Source organism: Oryzias latipes, chromosome 7 (assembly GCF_002234675.1).
Source record: "Oryzias latipes chromosome 7, ASM223467v1".
Taxonomy (NCBI): domain Eukaryota; kingdom Metazoa; phylum Chordata; class Actinopteri; order Beloniformes; family Adrianichthyidae; genus Oryzias; species Oryzias latipes.
In genome coordinates, this window is record NC_019865.2 from 26204378 (window position 1) to 26229474 (window position 25097).

The 25097-nt window shown below is 38.9% G+C and overlaps 1 protein-coding gene and 1 pseudogene across 3 annotated transcripts in view; both read left to right on the top strand.

Annotated features, from left to right (window-relative positions):
• Positions 1 to 25097, top strand: part of LOC101156411 (SPRY domain-containing protein 3) — a 56539-nt gene that overhangs the window by 14057 nt on the left and 17385 nt on the right. For 2 of the 3 annotated variants that reach the window (XM_023956947.1, XM_023956948.1), the window contains exon 7: positions 10828 to 10977. The exons of the other annotated variant lie outside the window; for it this stretch is intronic. In XM_023956947.1, coding sequence (XP_023812715.1) covers positions 10828 to 10977 — 150 coding nt within the window. The remainder of the gene's footprint in view (positions 1 to 10827; positions 10978 to 25097) is intronic. 3 annotated transcript variants of the gene reach the window in all.
• LOC111947696 lies at positions 13170 to 13347 on the top strand (annotated as a pseudogene).

Below are 25097 nucleotides of genomic sequence, written 5' to 3' on the forward strand. Positions count from 1 at the left end.
AATAGAAAAATGGAGAGAACACCTTCAGTGTCATTTTATTTACATGAGTTTCTTCTTTAACTTGCTGGACAGAAAATGTGACCAAAAGTTCCTAAATTTTGCATCAGAATCAGACTTTTGAGCGGAGGTACATCTGATAAAAACCTACTGTTAATATTATGAGTTTGAAGATGTTGATGCACAGAAAAATTACTCCCCTTTGTTTTTTATACCTCCATTTTTTTGTTGATGGAAGTACTTTTTTAGTTCAAGACAGTAGAGGAAGATTTCTTTAGTTTAACTCTATTCTTTTTTTTTTAATACCATTGAATGTCTTCATTCAAAGTACTAAAAATTATTCAAATGTTGAGGCAAAGTAGTTTAACTCCTGGAATAAAACAAATGTTTCCCACGTGCCTCCATTGTGCCCCCCCCCCCCCCCCCCCCCCCCCCCCCAGCTTGACAACCTTCTTCTTTTCTCTTAAATAAGGGAAAGAATCACTTCACTACATGGCATAAACTGTTCCTTTGCTTCTTTGACAATGAAAGCCTCTCCCACCAGTCAAAGATTTGATTGATGTGTTAGCTTTAGCTTTCAAGGCTCCTCAAGGGTTTACACCAATAGATTTAATGGGATTTTGAAAGTGATCCGACTTGTGCATTTCTTTAAGATTACATCCTCATTGTCCTACCTTTGTGCTGACAGTCAAGACAAAGGTGACTTTTGAAAACACAGCATTTGTGTTAACAGTACAGTCCACCTGATTGAGGACCCCCCCACCCACCCCCCCGCGCTCCTGTTTTACTGCTTTCATTGAAAGGAGACATTTGGCTGGCGTTCCACTGCGTACGTGCCGCTCAGGGTGAACACCAACCTCTGATTGTCAGCCATCTGTTGTCCGAGCAGTCTCTGTGCCCCCTAACTTAAATCCTGTTAGCTGCTGATGAGACTATAGAGGAGACGACACCTACATCTGCCAGGAGAAATTCCCAAGAATCAATTGGTTCATCATCACCCCCCTAAAGAATTTACCCTCTATACTTAGTAATTAAAAATTATTTTCTATATTGGATGTATATTTTCTCTAAATATACTTGGTACTGTTTTTCTTTAGAAAAACACAACAGTGTCAGGACTGTGCACGGCACTAGAGTTCAGCTCTGGTGTTGTAAAGCTGGTTCATGTGAAATACCCCTCCGCCATCATTATTGTTTCTTTTCCAGCTGCAGAAGCAAATTACAATCTATGCAAACCCCTCTAAAGTTTCCTGCTTTCTCCCTTTATTCCTTCCTCTGACATTTCAAACGTCAGCACTAATACTGGATCAAATTTGATGGGTTTTTCAAGCATTAGCATTTTCAGCCCTAATGCCTGCCCTTTAAAACAGTTGGAGTTTGAGATTTGATGGGTTTACAGATGTTAGTGCGGAGCTGTGTGTCATTCAAGGTGAATGAAGGTAAATTGAGGCTGTCCCCAGTTCTTGTGAGTTAGTCCTGTAATGCATGATATCACGTTGTCAAGCAGGGTTTTCCACATCTTCTGGGTTAATACTTTATTCATCTTGCTTCGTGGTAGCAATCAGCCTGAACATCAAAAACATGCCTTCATTCAGCCAATATCTGATCTGAATTAAAACGATTTCTAAGAAAGCTTTTTAGTCTTTGGCAATGGGTCATTTGAGTTTTGTGAGCTGGTTATAAGGACAGCTTGTGCACAGACTTTATCAGATCATTAGATAGGCTCACAAACCATATTATATTAGTCTTGTGGTCCCTTGGTGTCGCCAGTATTTCTCTTGATAAAATTTAGAGCAGGGGTTTCTAAATCCAGGCATCAAGAGCTGCTGTCCAGCTTATTTTCCAGAAGTCCTACTTACTACTGAATACCTGGATCGGATTAGATGCTGCAATGACGGGCTTGATGGAAAAGAAGCAGGACACCCACCCTTATAGGAAAAACAAAATGTCTTAGACACTTTAGACACATCTGGAAAGTCAACAACTTAAACCTTTAGCAAAAAAGAAAAAAAACACAAAGCAAAAACCGCAAACACAAAAGCTACATTTTTAAGTTTCTTTTCAAAGCTTTTGTCATAATGTCCTGGAACCAAAGATGAGAATAACTTTAAAGACGTTGGACAACATTTGTTTGCTGTTTGAAGTTGGTGTGCACCAAAAAAAATGTATTTTCAAGTTTGAAACCATTCTGGAAGCACCAAATTTTGTAGTTTTACACATAACGACTGGAGGCTCGCTTCATGTTTGCCATTAAAAGGATTCCCAAGGTTTTCTATATGTAGCCTCAGTAACCCACTTGCTCTAATGTTAACAAAGCCAATGGCCTCCATTAGAAATCCATCAAATGCATGGAACATGAAAAACTCGAGTGTAGTTAGCCCTTTCCTTTATTGAAAATAACATCACTATTGCGTCTCAATCCCAGTCTTCTTCCATGATAGAAGTTTAGTTTGACATTTCGACATGTTGAGAGGAGAGACAGTTATTATGTTGATAAAAAGATGCTGTGGTTGGAGCTACTAGGAAAGAGATCTAGACTAGAGGAAGACCAATGAAGTGGTTTAAGGATGTAGTCAAGGATGACATGAAGGGTGCAGAAGAGAGGTTCAGATGGATGTGGATCTCCTTTGTTCTGTTCACTTTTAGTTACCATCAAAGGACCATATCTACTCCTTGTAATCTGGTTCACTTGTGTACTCCCACCTAACGCTTGTATAGTACTCATATTGCTAACAGAACTCAAATGACAAAATCTGAGACACAAATTGGTCTGTCAGTGTTGGAACAAGCCTAGTAAGGCCATCGTGAACCTCAGGATTTAAGGGTCCCATGTCAATGAAACAAGACACCTGCATTTAAATGCATCTTCAGTCTCAAATACAAAAAGGTTAGATTAATAAATCAATCCACCACAGTTTCATAGATAATGAGTCCAAACATGTGAAGATGTATTTAGTTAAAGTTTGAACATTTTATATTAGTCAGTCACAACTAACCCTAGCTTAGTGGTTACCAGACGAACAGACCTGACTTCAGTTACTTTAGTTTTCAAACTAGCCTCAAACAGAAAGTAAAATAATTTTGCCCTTTTGAGAAGGAAATGTGAAATCCCTGCATGCATGAAAATGCATCCATGTTCACACAGTCGGTCTGTTTTCACTCTGCATTCTCCTTTTTTCCACTGCGCTGTGTGAATGTACCTCTGCACTTCTGCAGAACATTTCTTCACACCTCTATTATGGCTCGGCACTATCTTGAGGGATGGTAACAGATGAAGTTAGTGTATGAACAGGAGAAGTAAAAACATGCTTATCAGTGCAAGGAGGCTGCTTGTAGTAAACACTGCTATTTGGCATCTTCAGGAAAGCTGCTTGTGCTGTTGTTCTGCAGATTTGCTCTTACAGACATCCACAGGCATATTAAAAGTTTTCTGCTGTTTCATGTAGCAGTACAGACATGAAGAAAATCTAATTTTGGGGTAAATTGCACAAGTTAGTCCCATTAATCAATACATATGGTCTATCTGAGATCATATGTTTCCCATCACCTCATTTTCTCATTCAACACCCCTTTACAAACTAACATTTTTAAAAGCAGTTTTTTTTTACAAAAGGAAATCATGCAATAATAGGATTTAAACATGGTCAGGTTGATTATTATTTGTATCCCACATGTCTGGTTACATTAACAGTAAGTTTTCATCAAGGGTTTAGCCACAATCATCATGTTTGCTAGTGTTTGTCTAATGTTTCTGTGCTTTTATTGCCTAAAACTCCTCAGGGTGTGAAAAAAATGTTCATTTTTTCTCTTTGATTTAATCAACTTGGCCATGACCGGTTCTGAAACAAGTATGTTTTATTTTAATTTAATAAAAAAAAGACTTGACCTAATGTATTTATTAGGGTTCAGACTCTGCTCTCCTGTCACTTTTTTTCTTTTTAAAGGGTTTTGGAATCTAAAGGCCTCGTTTTTACTTGAACTTGAATAACTTTAGAGTTGCAGAGTCATTCACAGTTCACTTTCTATGTGTTTCCACAGAGGTGTGTGGAGAATAGGCCCATGTTTAAGTTGCTAAAGTATGTTTGTAGAGTCTTTTGAGCAATAACGGCGCTGGCTGCTTTTACTCTGCATCAATAGTTAGGGCAGAAAAGGAATTTAAAGAACTACTACAGTAAAAATGGTGTTTTTGGTGTTTTTAACATGTTCTGGTTGCATTTTTGCCACCATGGAGGGCGTATGTAAAAGAATTATGGATTCAAATTGTATAAATGTCTTTTTTTTTTATGAAAAAATGTCATTTGAAGAAGCTCTCCGTTGTGATGCAAAGTCTCCCTGCTCCACTCTATTCAGATGCATCCACTTGCAGACAAAAAGTTCCATGAACGTCTTTGTTTTCCTTGTCTGAACTGGAGTCTGGATCAAAATTGTACAACTGGATAGCTCTGATATTACTCACCATTTTTGTTGGACCACTAATGTTAGGCTGGGGTTGTGAGGGGCTGGAAGCTAACAGGAGAGAGTGTAGAGAAAGGGATATTGGGAAATCGGCCGAGGGTTCCACCAAGGTTTACTCTTGAGAGTTAGTGCATGAAGGTTTGTTAAATAAAGTAAAAAAACAAAAAAAAAGCTTACCAGAATATCTAAGAAGGTGCTGAAAAAGATGACATTGAACCTCTACAAAAATTCACTCTGTTCATAATTGCCTGTTCATGTTAAATTTTCTTTTGTTATAATGATTCCACTGTTACTTTTGTTTTTGTAGACCTATTTTTGGCTTTTGATTCAATCTTGACCAGGCACAGTTGTCAAAGATAGTATACTGCTGTAACCCTTGTGCTATCCTAGGCACTTTAACATTGGGAGTTGGGTCATCTAGACCCACTAGACAGTGCTCTGAACCTTTTTTCTTCAATGATTTGTGATCTTCACTGGTGTCCATGGATTACATGAAATCTTTCCACCTTTATCCACCTTTGTCATGGTAGGGAGAACACATCAATGCAAGGGTGGGGTCATCTAAGATAGCACAAGGGTTAAAGGTACTTGTATTCGTTATAACAGCAAAGATTTCTTGGACCACTTATTCCTGTCATCTTCTATTGATTTCTAGCAGTGATAATGGTATGAAAACACATTTTTAATAAAAAAAAAAGAAAAGTAATGTTTTAATTGCAGTTTTCCCCTTTCTTATAGTTATCGAGTTAGACATGATAGATGGCCATGATGGCTCTCTGGCTTATGCATCTGTTTCCCAGGCAGCAGCTCAACAAATCATGGCCTTGCACAGCACCGTCACGACTCTCACCGCTCAAAATTACAGAAGCGAGGAGGCAAAAGACAAGGAGGGAGAGTGCGAGCCAGATTGATTGTCAGCTATCTCAGTGAGGCATGCTTTGCTCCAAGCCGTCTCTTTTTCTGTCCACGCTCTCCACCTTCAATTACTCAGCACCAAAAAGGTGTGACCGAGCGCTCATCAAGCTGAAACTTCTTCGTCCTCCCCCTAAAGAGGAGCAGCTGTCCAGGCATGAAAAAACAGCAGGTTAAGGAGACAAGAAAGCACACACGAACGGCTAATCTGCTACAAAGAAGGTGTTGGCTACTGTTGAAACCTGTACCCCTGTGGGGAATTAATCAGCAGGGCTTTTACAAAGAAAATAGGATGGAAGATGAAGGTTTTTCTATGGGCATGGGGAAAATTACCCCTAAAAAGAAAAAAATGTAAAGCCTTTTTTACATTTGGAAAGTTTCTAGTCACAAAAGACTGCTTTGTCGTTGACAAAGTATTTAATCTGCTGGAATTTTAAATGATCAGAGTAGGAGATAAAGCGATAAACCTCAAGACTATCCTTTGTAAAAGCACTTACATAGATTGTCTCACATTTGCTTAGCTGTTAAAGTTTAAGAACAGGGACCTGCTAAAAGAATGCCTTTATGTTACCAAACCAACAAGTTGTAGCTGATGGAGTTATATAACGATTGCGGCATTACCTTAATGATCCCATGTGTTTGTGTGAATTTTTTTATGTAGATTGGTCTGCTTTCGTGTCAGTGTTTCCCACTCAGGTTTCCACAAAATCACCAAAACACTTTTTTTTTCTTGCAATTTTACTCCCTAACCTCTTCCTTATTTCTTTAAAGACTGACTACTGAAAATTGTGTTTTTGTTGTTTTTAACATGTTCTTGTAGCATTTTTTTCTCATAATGGAACGCATATATATAAAAAGATTTAAGATTAAAACTACGTTTCTGAGTATTTCATTATTCATTTTGTGATGGATCAGAAACAGATAACAACCTGCCGTTCAAAAAAAAGCTTGCTGTGATGACGTAGAAATTGAAACTGGCGGGCCAAAGTCTCTCTGCTTCGCTCCATTCTGACACGTCCACTTGCAGACAAATGAACGTCTTTATTTTCCTCGTCTGAGCGGCATCTGAATCAAAACTATTTGGCTGGATAATTCTAATATTGCTTGCCATTTTCGTAGCAGGTGGGGGTTGTAAAGGGCTATAAGCTAGCGGGAGGGAGTGCAAACAAAAGGGTTATGGGATATTAGCGGAGGCTTACTTCCACACCAACAGTCCCGCCCACAGCAGGAATAATTGCAACTACCCCCACCTATAGCTTTTTAAACTAGGGATGCATTTGTTTTACCCCCCCCCCCCCCCCCCCCCCCCCCCCGTGGCTTATGTGTGTCCACTTAAGCCAATGTGGGCAAACACAGGGGGGGCCACCTTGGAAACTGTGGACAAACCCACATTTTCTGCCCACTTTTAAACCACGTAGCCTTGCTGGCCATGTGAAAATGGGCTAATGTGGTTTCATAGTAAATTATGTTTACCTGTCAACCTACTATCCAACTGTTCAAATGCTTAAGAGCAAACTAGACCAAAAGGTAACTCCTTATCTGTTGGGTAAGATGCTTTCAGTCTCAACGGCTGTTCATACTTGTAGGATAGTGACTGTGGGTGGCTCAGTGGGGATTTGACAGGGTTTTGGAGTCTTAATTTGTCACAGTGCCCACTCACCGAGGACGCACCTGCAAAAACTAGCTGTGTGGTAAAGTCTCTCGGCTGTACTCTAACAGATTGCAAGGGAGAGCAATAATCTTGTTCAAGCTTGATCAGTTTTTTCCGTCCACAAAGCCACAGAAGCGAGAACCTTCTGGCCAGACATGGCACCTTTATGCAGGGCAATGTTTTATCCTCAGTTATGACACGCCATAAGTTATTGTTGTGGGGTGGTTTTAACAAAAAAGCAAGAATCCTTTTAAAACAATTTTTACATTTAAGAAATGCTTTCGGTGCGGATATTTTAAGCAAATCTTTTACAGTAAGCTACTAATTAACATAGTGACTAACTAAGCCTCTACGACTAAAAGAAACGGCTTTTAATTGTTTCATGGATGCATTTATTGCTTTTTGCATTAGGGGTTGTAAACGCTGGTGGAATTCTCTAGGTTTTAGATCTAAATAGGCACAATACAAGTTTATAAATTACTCAACAATTCGTCATATTTCACGCAATTTGTCTATTTTATTTCTACTCCAAAATTAATTAGAAGAGTAGTTTTTAATCAGAGGTATTGATTTTCTTTAAACATTTTCAAATTCAGAATTTAACATAGGAATCTGAGCTACTAAGAACACAATATTTAAGGACTACTTTACTTGGTTCAAACTTTTAGAACTTAAGGTCGGGCCTCCTCAGCAGCTCTATGTCACCATGCTCAGATTTTGGTTAATTCCTGCAGACATAACTGAAGGAGCTGAATATTACTTTAACAAGAAAACTGTTCAGTTTACTTTCAATAGGCCAGATGATATGTTTTTTTTTAATAAGCATCCTGCAAACTATGATCTATCATTTTTCTAGTGCTGGAGCAGTGGTTTCTTCCTTTCTGTGTTAAGTTTATGCCGATTCAGAGCTAGTTTGGCATGGATTCTGTTGAGGCAGCACGTGTGCATTCAACTCTGACCCAAGGATCATTTTTAACATGTCTTGGTTGGTTTCTTTTCCCATGATGTCAGTCCATAAGGCTCTTGTGTTGAAAGGTGTGCCTCATGAAACATCCAAAGGTGTGCCTTCAATTAGCTAAAATGATGTCAATTAGCCTGTCAGAAGCTCTTAAAGCTAAAAACAACATTGTGGAATTCTCCAAGCTGGTTAAAGCAAGTCACACAAGCTTATATAAACTTGTGATTTTATGAGAGTTGTATCGAGCTTTCTTTGATTCATTTTCTTAGCTTTATTGTCATGCACATAGGAAAACGTTTTTTCTGTAGCACTTAACAATGTGCAAGAATGTGGAAGTTGTGTTTCAAAGTTTGCACTATAGATGAGCTATTTCTTTCTGTCAATACAAACATGATTTAATCCTCTGTTATAAGAGTCATTTTCTCCTATTTTGTATTTGTATGCTCTTTTCGTTCTTTTGAACCCTACGGAAACGGCAGCATCCAGCAGCTGTAGTTCTTCTTGGACAGGCCACCTTGTCCCAACACGCAAAAAAGCGCAGAGACGATTTAAATTTTCTTTTAGCGGTTCTCAGTCGTCTAATTGGTAGGCACGCTCGCAGGTTTGTTTACTGTCATGTCAACAGTTGTGTTTTCCCCACATCTGAAACGTGACTTCTTTGCAGACATTAGGCTTACTGAGCCACGGTTGACATATTCATGATTGTTGGGGGTCAAAACATTTATTACTGCTGTAAAAGCATAAAGACGATGCAACCAATAAGTCTTTAAAAATTCAGAATAGTCAGTAAACCTCGACAGCTCAGGTCCTTTAAAGGGTTAGATTTTTTTTTACTATAAACGGTACTTGTTTTTTTTTAGTTTTTTTTTTTTTAGTGAACCTACAAATAGAAAAAGAGCATATAATGATTATTGTGAGCCAGGCAGAGTGGTTGTGGTACTTTGAGTAGATTTCTAAAGGCTTCAGAACATCATGAGAGGTGAAAAGTACAAGGTATGATTCAGAGCTGTGGCCTTCTTGGTTTACCACCATACCTCTAGCTCCCCTGTTATCCTTCCTAATATTACATTCAGAAGGAGTTTTCTCTGAAGGCCTCTTCTTACTTAAAATGTCCTTGCAGTATGGGAAGGGTCTATATAGTTTCAAATGAGCAAATGAACAAGGTTTCCATAACGGCGCTCTTTCAACAGATGACGCCAACAAAAACATAACAGGCAGTTTGTGCAGAAATACGGTTTGCTTGAGAGCAAGGACACTAACAGCGACTCTAACAGGAGCTACGACAACTAGTCATTAAAATCTCCACAATAAAAGCTTTTATTCTTGAGTTAAAAAAGAAATGGTAATAAAGGGATAGTAGTGTTGTCCAAGTGAGGTAAATATCAGAAACTAAGTATAAAAAAGAAGGATTAAAACTGTATCAACGCTACAGTACCAATATCCCATTCACATTTGCAGATCTTCCACAGAGTGGTAGACCAAGAGAAGGACTGAAGTCCGGTGAAATATAAAGGAAGTTGCAGAAGGCCCAGTGGAAAAGAACTTTCAGGACATGTAGGTCTTAGTTGCTGTAGAAATTGTCAGTGACACAAAAGCAATATTCAAAAAGTATTTCAGATTACATCTGCCAAAATGACAACCTACAACAAACTATGCTTTTTATTATATTTGCACCAGTATAGGCTGTGGGTTTAAGGCAGTGCTTCTCAATTATATTTTGCCAGGTCCCCCCTAGGAAAAAGAAAATGTTTCGCGCCACCCCCCCCCCCCCCCCCCCACACACACACACATACACCCGCACGGTGACGATATATTAGGTTAGTATCTATAAAAATGTAAGGTAAGTATACCTAAAATTGTATCTTTTAACAATGAAAATAGAAAAAAAACACTATAAATCCACTTTCAACAAATATCATTTATTTAGCCACACAGAAACCCTGTTCTAGTCTAAAACAGAAAAGAAGCTTAAATTGCCTGAAATAAAAAAATCTGTCATTCCTTATTTAAACTAGAAACATTTTTGACCAACTGAACCATTTGATGCAGAGAAAAATAATTCAATCAAAAAATAATATTAAATGTAAATTGATCTGAAATATCCACACAACAGCACCAATATATTTAACGTTTTAGTCTGAAGAAATAGATAAAACATTGTGCTGATTTTTTTTCTAAATGATGGATTATTTATTTATGATCTCAGAAAGTGCAGCTGTTTTACTGCTTTACCTGCTGTCTTTATGTCAAATACTAACACCAACTAAACGACAGGCAGACAAAGAATACATTTATGGAAAATAAAGACACGTCATGAAAATGTCTACAATAGTTCATAAAGAATGACATTATTAGAATGAGTTGAGTCATCTAAGGGCACGAGATGATCCTGGTGTTGCCCAATCCAGGCAGGGCTTGCAGCTCTGCGCGTGCCCCGTTTCACCTGGCAGCCTGAGCCCACTGCCCCTCCCCTCTCCCTCTCACACACGCCGCCGTGTGACAGGAGACAGGAGCAGCTGCAGGGACGACAGTTCACAGTTTCAGGCTGTTACAAACTCTCTGATAGAACAGATAATAGGAAACCAATAGAGGCACAGATTTTTTTCCAAGCACTGAGCCGCTGTCACCCCTCTGTTAAATTTGCGCAGCGGACAATTGCCTGTATTACTTGTGCCTAAAACTGCCACTACTGCCCCCCCCCCCAACCCCCCCGGCATCGCATTGGAGTGCGCCCCACTATTTGAGAAGCACTGGTTTAAGAAAAGTTGCACTACTTTGATCAGATGCTTTCCAGAGATGTGTTATTATGCAAGGCCTCACCCCTTTCTCCCCCTCTGTTCGTCTCCCCTTTCAGCTCCTGAAATACGTTGGCAAAGGAAAGAGTAATATGGACGTTGGCTTGGCCCAGGCACGCCAACCCCTCACAACTCGCTGCCATTACTATGAATTGGAGATAGTTGATGCTGGGGAGAAGTGCTTCATTGCTCTGGGTCTGGCAAGCAGGGTGAGTGTTTTAAAGATGGAGCAAGGTTGGACGACTTCACACTCATAAAGAAACATCTTTTGGGGTCGGTGCCCAGTTCCTTTTGTCCTGGATCGTTGTGTTGTACACAGATGTGTATTATTTACTTGTATGTGGTTGTTGTGAAGACATCATTTCAGACACAAGAAATTCTGATATTTATAGATTAAATTTTGTCTATTGCACATGTGTCAAACTCAAAGGCCGGGGGCCACATAAAAGCATAAGGGTTTTTCATTTCTTAGAATAAAAAGTAAAAATTGGTGTGTATTTATTCATATCTAGGGAAAATCAGACTTGAAAAATCAGATTGGGCAACTATACATTAGGACTTAAAACCATCCATATAACCTGATCTGTCAGAATCAAATTTAAAAGGATTTATGCTAGAGGAACAAGGAAACATATGTTTTGTATGCAACTGTAATTGTCACTTTAAAAAGTTACAATAAATAAATAAATGAGTTATTTAACATGAAGGAGTAGTCATGTTTATTTTTCATTACATTAAGTTACATTTAGTATAAGTCATATTTGACCCTTTAAGGACAACTGCTATGCTGATGTGGCCCTCGTTGAAAATGAGTTTGACACCCCTGATCTATTGGATATTGCTTTACCAAAAATATCCTAAATTATATAGCTGTCGGCGTCTTACATTTTAAAGAGACGGACCGCAAATAAAACGAATGATCTTCCTTTCTGCTCATTAGCAAACAAAGTTTTGTCTCAGTGCTACTTTTTCTCTTAACAGTGTTGTTTTGCCCTTTGATCTCCCCCTGAGCGTACCTTTGGACGTACCATAAATGTAAAACAAGGTCTGCCAAGTCCGGCTTTTTGTTTCACTAACAGGTTCCCACTTGAGCCATGAAATTCTTGGAATTCAGAACATAATAGAAATTTGAACAGCTTCCTAATGATCCATGCTGGGGGAATAAAGACCCTTTGCAAAGGTACTGCAGTAACCAGAAGCAGCAGGACGCCATTAAATCCTTGGTTACAGTAGGTCGACAAAGCTGCTGCCGAATACAGGGTCACTTGTCCTTCACCTGCTTCAGATAAAAGAACGACACAACTGTGCATGTGCCATTTGTGGAAGCAAGCTTCAGGTCTGTCATTGGGCCATTTCCACTCTGGTGTTGGACATCTGAGGAGTTGGTGGTTAGAGGAGCTGCAGACTGACCCTCGGTTTAAATTATTTTATCCCTATCGCTTTGCAAACTATTTTGATAGACTTTAATCCCGCCCCTTAACTAAAAAACGTTTAATTTAATATCTTAGTTCCATGTAGAGCACATTCAGCATGAAAAAAAATAATAAACCTAATACGGATTCTTAACATTTGCTGGTATTTAAGCTGCTGTCTGATATTGGGCTGTTGACTGCCCTGTCATAGAGTATTTTCTTCACCTTGAACTTCTGCCAGTTAGTTGAGACTGAAGCCTCAGTCACAACTGGCCATCCAGGCTTTCTGTGGGCGTGGCAGGGGTGTAGAACTGGATTGCTACAAAATCCAAAACACGCTGAAGGTCGCAGGCCCAACAGGATAAACTTTGATTGAACACACTAAAACTAGACTTTTAAAACTTAACTTTTTAAAACAGAAATATGAGTAAAAATAGAAAATATTATTTCAGAATAAATCAACTTAAATCTTCAATAACTTTTAAATAAAACGTTCTCTCTATAAAAATATATCTGTCAAAATTAGTTAGAAATAAAGCAAATGTGGAAAGAAATAAATGGAATCCTATGTCATTTTAAATAAAAAATAAAATTACAATTTAAATATACCAAAAGATTTTGCCCTCCATAAAAATATATACAGCTGAAAACTGAAAATAAAAACATTCCCGACCAGTAGAAAAACCTATGAAGGACTAAATGGTTTCTGCATTTTTTGGTCATTTATTGATTTTTCAAGCTGAACAATGTTCAAATCCAATCCTTATTTATGAAGCCGCTTTCATGTAAAAGAAACACCAAAAAAATAGGGAGACATTTAAGTTAACTGAAGACACAAGGCATTAATATACCCCCCTCTACCCCCCTCAAGATACAAAGCAGAAAGAATGTACACTACTTTAGCTTCATTGTTTACAATTTTTAAAATATATAAATGCTGGTGCATCAAGTCTCTTTAAATCAGTTGAAAGTAATGACCAGGCGCTTAAATCCCTTCTTGGCCTTTTGGCTAAGATCAAGGGTTGCATCTTTTTTCTATCAGTTTAATATCTAGAATGTCCTCCAGGTGAGGAAAGCATATTAAGTGGGGTTTTTGAACGGCGGAGATGAAGGTGGAACTTGCTCTTCTCACTCTGTGCATTGACGGAATATTACAGTGCTTCTGAAAGCTGAAAGAAAGACAGAAAGAGGTTGACACTCAGCATTAAGGAGCTGTTCCCGAGCTCGTCTGGAGCTCATCCAATCCTCGGGGGTGAGTCAAATGCGGAGAACATTCCCCCACCCCACCCCCACCCCACCCCCCACCCCCCACCCCGCCCGTTGTGAAAGCTAATGGGACTTGAACTTTTAATACTGTGTAATGTTTTTCTCTTTTTCATTTGGTTCATTATTTTTTACAAAATCTCTCAGAAAAGATGTAGCTAGTAACTGGTGGTGAACCTTGGTGTTGCAAGCAACTGAGTTTGTTTAGCAGAATTTTTCACTACCCTGATAATGGCTATTGTAAAAGCAACTAGTTTTATTTCAGATTCATACAAATGACCAAAAAGACAATTCCTGTGACACGATGGGCACTATGGTGTGTAGCAAATAGTATCTCACTGGAGCACCTACGGGTATCATCCTTGATGTCCAGATATGGTCTTGTGGTTGTTTTCATCTTCTTTGACTAATCAGCGTCATTTCTTCCAATGTGTGTGGGGATCTTGTTTTATATTTTTCTAACAGAGTGATGGAGGTAAATTTTATTCAAGATTCAAGATCCATTTTTTCGTCATTGTCCTTGGAATAGTTTGTTTTCTGTGCTGCAGAGGATTCCTGAGAACTTTTGTGCGATAAGTGTCTGCGTAAAGTAGATTCCTTGCTTTGTGCGTTTGTAATCTAAGATCTGTTTGGACCCCTCCACAGTCCCTACACCTGTCGTGACCCCTGCCTCCTCTCTGATTCCTCTGTCGATAGGGGTCTCTCTGAACGTTCAGCTTACAGCTCAGTTGTTTGCCATCCGGTACACGCACTGGTTTTTAGGATGTGGGTCCAAGAGAGGTCTACGATAAGTAACAAGTGTACAGAGGAAGGTTGTGTGTTTTTTCGTATGGGTGTGTGAGATCAAGGAGGAAGTACAGTAATGTTATGTGTGTTTCCCATCAAAAATGAACAGTCCCAAAAAAACTTCATTCTTACATGTTTTTTTTTTAAAGGAAATGCACAGAACACCCAGGAGTAATCAATCTACTGATTACTGTAGCCCTGATGTTTTCACCAACGGTCTCTGTGTTAGGCTGTGAGAATTGCCGGATTTTACCTCTTTATTTCTTTATGGGAAGGTACACATACATTTAGATGTGTCTATTGAGTACCGTCCTTAGGGGATGATACTGGACATGTCTGAATCTGTGAGCAATGTATGTGTGAGGTAGAAGAAATAAACGGCCATGTATGCATTCTCTGACTCACTATGCCAGAGGAAGGTCAGTGGATGGGTGAGTGTGGGAGTCTGAATGAATGATACGATGGGGATGAATGAAGATGTTTTTCAAATGTACTGCTTATCCATCTCCTGGGGATAGGTGTTTCTCTGTCAAGCGTCTGAGGCGGCCTTGTTCCATCGTACTGTTGTAAACCTTGGTTTTTTTTCTTTTTTCAAAGCATATAATGGCTGAAAGCAGTGATGCTATACATATAAAGTTTTATGCTTCTTTTATATTGAAAAATACCATTGATCAAGAACTTGTAGGTGTTATGAATTAGTACATACATTGGTTCCTGCAACTTGAGAAAACTGAATAGCACACCTTGAAAAAAGCCTCAATACAAAAAAGCAAGAATCGTCACACAGGGTTATTTCAATAAGATTATTATAATCTTTATTTTTTTAAACTTGTCCTTTCCAACAGCTGAGCAAACAGGTGAGAACTGAAGACCTCTTGCGTTGGACATATTTTACTGTTACAATAGGGGTTTGTGGATCTTCTGACACAAGAGGTGAATATTTGTATAAACCCCTTTTGTATTTTAGGCTAAACTTCAGTTAGATAAACTATGTTTGTATACATTGCTTGTTGAATCGGAGGGAAGAGAGAAGGAGAGAGTGGGAAGTTGGAGACCGAGGATAAGTGCACAAAAGAAGGAGAGGATTTAAGGAGTTGGAGGATGATTAAAAAGGGTTGAATTACAAAGAGAGGCAACAAGTTGCTGGAATTTTATCATTATTACTGTCAAATGTAGATGACAAATACACTGGATGGGCCACAAGCGTCCTGCTCTGCTCCATTCTAATGCCTCCACTTGCAGACAATTAAATCCATGTGCGTCTTTGTTTTTCTCATCTGAGCAGGAATCTGGATCAGAACTGTACTGCTGGATGGCCCCGATATTGCTTGCCATTTTTTGTTGCACCAGTAATGTTAGGTTAGGGGTGTGAGGGGCTGTAAGATAGCAGGAGAGAGTGTATACAAAATATCATGAGATGCCAGCAGAGTGTTACTCCCGTGCAAACATTCCCACCCACAACTCCGAGGTACTGCAGCTCTGCAGAGACTATGTCCTAGAAAACGACACACGGGTTTGTAAACATTTTTAAACAGATGGATGACGGGAAGAGGCGGGGGCTTACTCCATGACAACTCAAAGTTGACTTGGCATAATCAAAATAAAAAGACTACTGGGAATACTTTGAAAATAGATCAAAAGATGTTTAGAGTGGGTCAGTTGGAGGCATTTGAAAGTTGAACTCACATTTCTAGCAGGTAATAAACTTAATAATATAATAATAAACTTTATTTGTGTAGCACCTATCAAAAAATCACAAAGTGCTTCACAATAAAAGATGATAAAACACAGTTAAACACAATAAAACACAGTAAAACACAGAAAATCAAAAATGATTAAGAATAAGCTATTATAGTTGCAGGTACCAAGTACTTTTAACACTTGAAAAGTATGAAAGTATGTTCAAAAATAAGACAAATGATACTTGGGTGCTTTGTGTTTGCTCTCCTGTTAACAGAAATTGTATTTTTGTCCTCTGTGTCTGTGAAGGTATGCACACATCTTTGCAAACATGTACAGAGAGGCTGCTGTTCACCCTCACTGTTCATTGGCTAATTTCAGGTAGTTGTTTTGATGTTTTCATGTCAGCTCAGTAGCACAAGGTTAAGCAAACAGACCAGCATTAAGTCTCCTCCTAACCCCTATAAGTCTGGCACGTAAAAACAAGCAGGCTACTTTTACCTCCGTGTAAACATGCACTTGTAGTATTCTCAAAGCACCATAAATTCTGTTCTAATACCTGGCTTAAGTGATATTTTTAGACAGCTTTTTGATAAGGGAGTGTGATAGCTGCAGTTGGTGATGGGTATCTCCTTCCAGAAGACTTTCCTCCCTGCCCGCACCTTCCCATCCATACTTTTCCAGACATGTTTGCTCTCAGTGTGGAAATGCAGGCCGCTTTGATAACACAGATCTGATATGTCAGACCTTTGGCCCACAATGCCCTTGACACTAACTTACTGTAGTGAACTAAACAAGCTACTCTGATAAGCAGCGAAGCATCTTCTATACCAACCTTTTAAAGTCCAGCTGCCCTGAAAAACAGAAACCTGCGATAACATCCCCTGGATGACTGACAATCTTCACAGACTTGATGTTTACTGTTTAAACAGATTGTATTTCTTTTCATTATATGTATTTAAACAGGCATCGTAACCATGTGTCAATCTATATAACAGCAGGTCTGTTGTTTTACACAACCCTTTTACAACCCATTAAATTTAACAGCATTTTTAAATGGCTGTAGCAAAGAAAAAATACAAAATAGATTTCTTTATTTTTTTTTTTTCACTACTGAGTGTTTACTTGAATCCTGTTTTTAGAGCATAAATGCATAAATAAAAGGGCATTGGTATAAAAAAATAACGGCCAGGGATAATTATACACTGCTCTGTTTCAAATACAAAATTGTTATTATTGAAGTTGTATTTTTTTTTCCCCCCATTACTGCTTTTTATGTAAAATCCAAGCTGCCAGTTGTTTTATTTGTCAGCAATGCTGCATTTCAGACTTGCTGGAAGCATGGCTTTGAAAAAAAGGTTGGAAGATCAATCAGGCTTTTCTGTTGTTGCAATGCCTGCAGACTTAAATTGTTTTGTAACATTAAACAAAGCCATTATTTAGCAGTAAAGAAACTAACTTCCAGTTTTTCGTTTTTTTGTTTTTTTTTTTGCAGTAGATGGAAAAAGATTCTGATCCTTGAAATCTGCCACCCGTCTTACTTGCTGCTGAATAGTTGGTTCGGCTGAATCCGGGCTCTGATTGAGCAAAGACATCTGATCTAAGTGATTAGCTTGAAAATGAACAGGGTAGCAGAATCCGAGAGCCGTGGTTGGGCAGCTCAGTTCTAGCTAGTTGGAAGAATTCTGTTGGGGTGGTAACAGAATTCCAAGAATTCTGCCTTAAAGTCTTCTTTCTTGGAACGTTTTACCTCTCATCAAAGTGGCCGAGTCCAGATGCCATGACTCAACTTCATGGATGAGAACATTCATCGACAGAATTCCAAGAAGAACAATGAAAGCATTGTGACCAAGAGAATCATCTGTTCAATTGAAAATAGAAAAGTTCCGTCTATCCATAAAAAAAACTAAGATTATTTACCTAAAAATGAACACTTATAAATGGACTGAAACAAGTTAAGTTCACAAAATAGGGTGCCTCAATAATGTCACATTTTAGATCAGGGGTCTGCAACCTTTAACGCCTATAGAGCCATCAGTTCCACTTTATACGGTAATTGACCAAATCCAGAGAGAGGGTGACTAAGTCACTTTGTGTTTGTGGTCTGTAAGTCATTCACTTATAAACTGTAGCTTTTGAATATTTGCAATAGAGTTATAACAGGGTTTTTATTTTTCTACCAATAAAAAATGTAACCTCTTTTACTTCTGTCAGCAGCACATACAAGTTCTTCTGAAAATAAAATACATCAGGTATCAGATCAGATCCCTCTGCTGCAGCAGATTTCGAGAATTGAAAATGCAAATAAAAAGCCAAGTCAAACATAGAATTTTCTATTGTGATGGATAGTAAATTAAACATTTCATCGTGATTTTGCTCTGTTATCTGACACGTTCAAATTTGAACATGAATTACAGAACTAACTAAAAGAAAGAACCATAACTACAAATTAGTTAAATTGAGTGGATTTTTTTTAAAGCCAACAAACCATAATGGAGGGATGAAAGCTGCATCTGGCTCCAGAGCCTCAGGTTGCAGACCCCTGTGTTAGACTCTGTTGGATTTTACTACTTACTGACCTTTTAATCTTTAATAACCATGCAAGAACTTTGCATGTATGACGGCCATATTTAAGTTGAATGTCAACCCATTTGTAACAGCTAAAATCTAACAGCTGAAACATGACTGCTGGTAGGTGTGAGTACGCGGATCTTAACATCTTTACTTACTTTCAGTTCAAATTTAAAATCATTAAAAAAACTATTTTACAACTCTTCTTTGTTTCTTTGGCTCTTTTTCATCAATTTAATGCAGTGTCTGCATTTATTTCTATGAAGAAATACCATCTAAACCAGTGTATTGACAAAAGAGAGTTGTTACTTTTTTGTTGTTTTCCAGATATAGAGCCATTTAAGGTCTGAGTCTGTCTCTTGTCGTCTTAAAAGGTCTTCAGCTGACTTAATTTACTGCAAGCTGAAACAAAACAGTGACTGCAGTCCTTTTCCAGTGGAAAGCATTTACTTTTTGGTTCTTTCAAGTAAAAAAAAAAAAAACATCGGTTTATGTCAAGCAGAATAAAAGCCATCCTAGATAAAGCAAACCAGTTTGTTTTTAGTAAAGGAAAATCCCTTTATCCAAAGAAAAACACTCTGGTTCTCTTGTTGCAGATATAGTAGAAACTGTGTGTCATATTTTTTTTTAGCTCTTTTTGTGGTATTTGACTTACAATCCAACAGCTCCAGCACAATTATATAAACCCGCAATATAATGGAATGAACCTAGACACACTCCAACCTTTTTTCTTTTCTTTAAGAGTCCTTCAACACTCATGATCCCATCATGCAACATCAAATTAAACATGAGAATTGTACCCCAGACCTTTACCTGTCAAAGCTTTGGTTTTGATGCGTTTCACTAAGGCCAAGTGACAAAAATAATGGCTTTCTATACATTCAGATCATTTTCAATAATAATTTGATAAAATGTAATATTTATGGTTTTCTTGGCTACAGCTGCACTCGCAGGATGCCATGTTTATGCATTAGGGGGATTACCTGTTGTCTAAAAATCTACTATTTGATATAAAATATATTTTTAAATTTTATAGAAACACAAAATCTTAAAATGTGCCACTCCAGTCATCTTATGATCTACTGTAAAACCGTTCCCAGTTCTCTTTTAATTATGATTATGCTGTTTTTAGTTTCTGCAGAGCAGTAGTAGTTCAAATTTACTGAGTTGTGGTCGGGACTCTTTTCCCATCAACCCTTTGTTTACACTATCTCCCACTAGCTTACAGCCCCTCACAACCCCAATCTAACATTAGCGGTCCAACGAAAATGGTGAGCAGTCATGAAGCAATCCAGACGTACAGTCTGTAGCCTTTAGACGAGTAAAACAAAGATGTAAATGGCGTATACTTATATAGCGCCTTTCTTCCTACAAGGACAAAGCGCTTTACAGTCACAGACCCATTCACCCAGTCACACAGACATTCACTCACACATTCACACACTGGTGGTGGCTCCGCTGCCAAACACAGGCGCCCGCCTACCACCAGAGGCAAGGTGGGGTTCAGTGTCTTGCCCAAGGACATTTCGACTCATGGGCGTGCAAGGCGGGAATCGAACCTGCAATCTTATGATCATGGGTCGACCGCCCTACCTGCACCACGGCCGCCCCAAAAAAACAAAGATGTACATGGATCCATTTGGCTACAAGTGGATGCTTCAGAATGGAGCAGAGCAGGGAGCTTGTGGCCTATTGTTTGTAGTTTGTATGTAACAACTAAAAGCTTTTTTTACACTGACCAAAAATATAAACGCAACGCTTTTGTTATTGCTTCCATTTTTTATGGTATTAACTCAAAGATGTGAAACATTTTCCACATACACAAAATAACCAGTTCTCTAAAATATTGTTCACAAATTGTCTAAATCTGTGATAGTGAGCACTTCTCCTTTGCCAAGACATTCCATCCCACCTCACAGGTGTGCCATATCAAGATGCTGATTAGACAGCATGATTATTGCACAGGTGTGCCTTAGACTGGCCACAAGAAATGGCCACTCTGAAATCTTCAGTTTTGTTTTATTGAGGGGGTCAGGGGACTCAGACAACCAGTCAGTATCTGGTGTGACCACCATTTGCCTCATGAAGTGCGACACATCTCCTTCGCATAGAGTTGATCAGGTTGTCTATTGTGGCCTGTGGAATGTTGGTCCGCTCTTCTTCAATGGCTGTGGGAAGTTGCCGGATATTTGCAGGAACTGGAACACGCTGTCGTATACGCCGATCCAGAGCATCCCAAACATGCTCAATGGGTGACATGTCCGGTGAGTATGCTGGCCATGCAAGAACTGGGATGTTTTCAGCTTCCAAGAATTGTGTACAGATCCTTGCAACATGGAGCCATGCATTATCATGCTGCAACATGAGGTGATGTTGTTGGATGTACGGCACAACAATGGGCCCCAGGATCTCGTCACGGTATCTCTGTGCATTCAAAATGCCATCAATGAAATGCACCTGTGTTCTTCGCCCATAACAGATGCCTGCCCATTCCATAACCCCACCACCACCATGGGCTACTCGATCCACAACACTGACATCAGAAAACCGCTCACCCACACGACGCCACACACGCTGTCTGCCATCTGCCCTGAACAGTGTAAACCAGGATTCATCCGTGAAGAGAACACCTCTCCAACGTGCCAGACGCCATCGCATGTGAGCATTTGCCCACTCAAGTCGGTTACGACAACGAACTGGAGTGAGGTCGACACCTCGATGAGGATGACGAGCATGCAGATGAGCTTCCCTGAGACGGTTTCTGACAGTTTTTGCAGAAATTCTGTGGTTATGCAAACCGCTTTCCGAGTGGCTGGTCTCTGATGATCTTGGAGGTGGACATGCTGGATGTGGAGGTCTTGGGCTGGTGTGGTTACATGTGGTCCGCGGTTGTGAGGCCGGTTGGATGTGCTGCCAAATTCTCTGAAACGCCTTTGGAGACGGCTTATGGTGGAGAAATGGACATTCAATTCCCTAGCAACAGCTCTGGTGGACATTCCTGCTATCAGCATGCCAATTGCACGCTCCCTCAAAACTTGCGACATCTGTGGCATTGTGCTGTGTGATACAACTGAAGATTTCAGAGTGGCCTTTTCTTGTGGTCAGTCTAAGGCACACCTGTGCAATAATCATGCTGTCTAATCAGCATCTTGATATGGCACAGCTGTGAGGTGGGATGGATTGTCTTGGCAAAGGAGAAGTGCTCACTATCACAGATTTAGACAGATTTGTGAACAATATTTCAGAGAACTGGTTATTTTGTGTATGTGGAAAATGTTTCACATCTTTGAGTTCGTACCATAAAAAATGGGAGCAATAAGAAGTGTTGCGTTTGTATTTTTGGTCAGTGTAATTACAAATTTTCGCCTGCTTCTGATCAACCATGACCTGAATTAGGTAATATTCAGAAACTATCTTATAAATCTTATTTTTCCTCATGCATTTCGTCCACAATGAGAAAAATGCTACAAGATCATGTTAAAAACAACAAAAAAAAAACACAATTTTCATTGAAGTGGGTCTTTAATCCATACCTTTAGGGCAGAAGATTTTCAAATTGAGGAACTCTTTACTATATATCGTATTGCATTGACAAATCACCATTTTGAGAGGACTTATGTTGTTCTGTTGGCAACAGAAGTGCGAAAATGTTTGTCCTCACATTTGATGCACTCAAAGAATCGCATGTCTGTCTAAATGAGTAAAATCTTCCCATTGAGTTGCGGTTTAGCTTGAAACAAATGTGCCAGTTCATCAGAAACCTTATAGCTTGATAGGGTCTGTTGGCTACAAGTGCTGCTGGCTTCAGTGTGAACCACCTCGAGACCCCCAGCTGGGGGCTGTCCACGTTAGTCCACACTTGTTTATTTAGAGGTGTCTTATTTAACGCGGCTCAACAACCAAGCGCCATTTCAAGTGTTCCTTTCACTGAATGACGCACACCGCAACAGAAAATGTGTCACATTTTCTGGCTATTAGTCTCGGTGGATAGAGTGACTCCGGCTCCACGTGTCTTTTGATAACATACTCCAGGAAAGCTCTGGACCTACAACACTAGGTTTGTGTCTTTTTTAGATTTAAACTGTAATGCAACATTTAAGTTGAAGACCCACCTGATAAAAAAATAAAGTGTTTTGGGTGTGTTTAGCATGGTCTTGTGGCATTTTTCTGATGATGGAGAACATTAAAATTAAGCTTAAGCTTTCTAATCAACTACTGTTGCTCTGCAGAAACTTTGTCCTACATAATGACAGGTTTTTTGATTTGGCCTAAAAATGGCATAATCATCATTAAAAGACCACTGGTAACAGTTTTACAATAGATCAAAAGATGATAGGAATAGGACTTTAAGGTGTGAAAGAGCCAAAATAAACTTAAAAAACACACTTAAGTACACCTGATAAGCTCCAATCTTATGAGGCATTCTCGCTGTCAAAGCAATTTTGGGTAATTTCTGATGGGAAACAGGAAAAATACTGTTGAATATTAGAGAAAATTCACTTTTATTTGGGCATTTAATAAACAATATACTGTACTTTAGTAAGAACCCAGCTTGTCATGTTGCCAGGTTTGCCATGAAACTTTTACAAACCTGATCCTTTATCCTTCAACCAAAGCTCTGCTTGAAGATGTCAGAAACAAGCAACTTTGACAGTTTTTTGACAAAACTCTTTCATTTGCAAAGCTGCCACCCTTGTCTTTCCTTGGAGGCTTAATCATCTTGTCTTCTGTCTCTAGTCATTAAAGGCATGTGAACCTTAAAGGTTTGACAGTAACTATGTCAGTAGGTGTGTTTGTTATTCTCTGTTTCCTCTGTGACAACAGCAAAGCTCAGCTCTCATGTCTGCACAATAAAGATAGTAACTTGGAGCCCACAAACACAAGGCTGTTGTAACAGAACTTAAATGATCATGAGGTACATTAGCTTAGATTGTTCCGAGGACAACAAATGTACTGAACTTCTAGATCTTAAGTGAGACAAAGACTTGCATTAAAAAAAGGAGTGGCAATGAGTGGCACCAATAAAACTTTAATTGGATTTTGTCATTTTTCTGTAGTCCTTTTTTTAAAGCAGGTGTATTTCCTATAAGGATATTTAAACATTCTTTAAATTAGTTTGGAAAAACAAAATCTCACAAGGATGTAAGTTAAAAAAAAAATCTCATTCCAGGATGTCTGTGCGATCTCCCTCCACGGGGTTTAAATGAGCCACAAAATAACCTGGAAGAATACCTTGGACCTTCTTGTGTTCCATATCTAAAGTGGAGCCAAGAGTCTGCCTTTTAACTGAAAAACTCTTGAAGACTTTTCCAAGCTTTGACAAATCTTGGCAAAAGCTCTCTCCCATCTGTAAGTCTTGTTAAGCCGCTGGTCTCGAGCTTGTTCTTGAGTTCATGTTGCCTCTGGAGCCGCTCCGTTGCTCCATGCTCAGGTTCATGTCTTTGTGTCTTTAAGTGCCTTGTTGCTGTAAGACATTTTCCCAACAATCTTATCAACAGTACAGATCATTCTAAAGGAGGTATCAGACATTAAGAAATGTTTCTGACACATCAAGAGCCTTTTGTATACTTTCAGTGAGTGAAATGGACATCTGTTAAAACAAGCACCTCTGGGTTGTGGTCCTCTTCATGTTCCCTTAGCGTCTTTATTCTTCGAAGAATTGGTTCAGCTCCATGATATCTTGATGAAGGTAATTTATGCTTCTTGAAAGATAATCATCAAGCATTTGCAGGCTGGTCTGAGATATTTACAACACCATATTTCCTTGGATCCATCCTGGATCCATTAAAGAATAAGCAAAAGTAAGAAAATAAAAATAAAGTGTCTCCTTTTTAAAACACTTTGCTTGTAACATGATGGCCGCCTTTAATTTTGACATGTTGCTGTTTGGTGACGATAAAGAATTCTTTTTTTTTTTTTCTGTTCCTCTCCTTATCTTTCCGACATATCAACCCCCCCCCCCTTCTCTCTCCGGTCCTCTACTTCTGTTCAGCTGACCGTCCCCCCCGCTCGGCATGTTACCGTGGGGAACCTAGCTTTCCTAAACTCTGGAATTATCTTCCTCCTGACCTCCGTAACATCGACTCTCTCCCAACCTTCAAATCCAAACTCAAAACTCACCTGTTTAAAGTCACTTTTTTTTCTTTGATTTCACTGTTCATTCTCCTGTCAGCGGATACTTATTTATTTATTGTGCTTTTAATGTATTTTTTTTTTTGTTTTTATTGGTTTTTGCTTTTCTGCACAGTGTTCTGAGTTTTTTTGAAAATGTAATTTCAAGTAAAATTGATTATTGTTATTATTCTATGTATTGTAGATATTTTACAAACATGGAAATCTGTTTTGTACGTTTAGTCTGAGTGGTTTTATCCTGTTGTTTATGGAGGTCTGTATTCTTTTAAGATCTCCAAGATGGTTCTGTTTCAAAGCTTTGCAATCTTTGTGCCTATGAAGATCTTTGAACAAAAATCTTTGCCAAGTTTATCTTTTATTTCACTTCTTATAACCTCTTTACCATAAATAGATGCTCTATGCATAAAGCTGTGATGCATTCATTTTTTTTCAGTATTTCTGTAATTAGCTAGTTTACACATACAACTTATAACCGGACTTCAAAC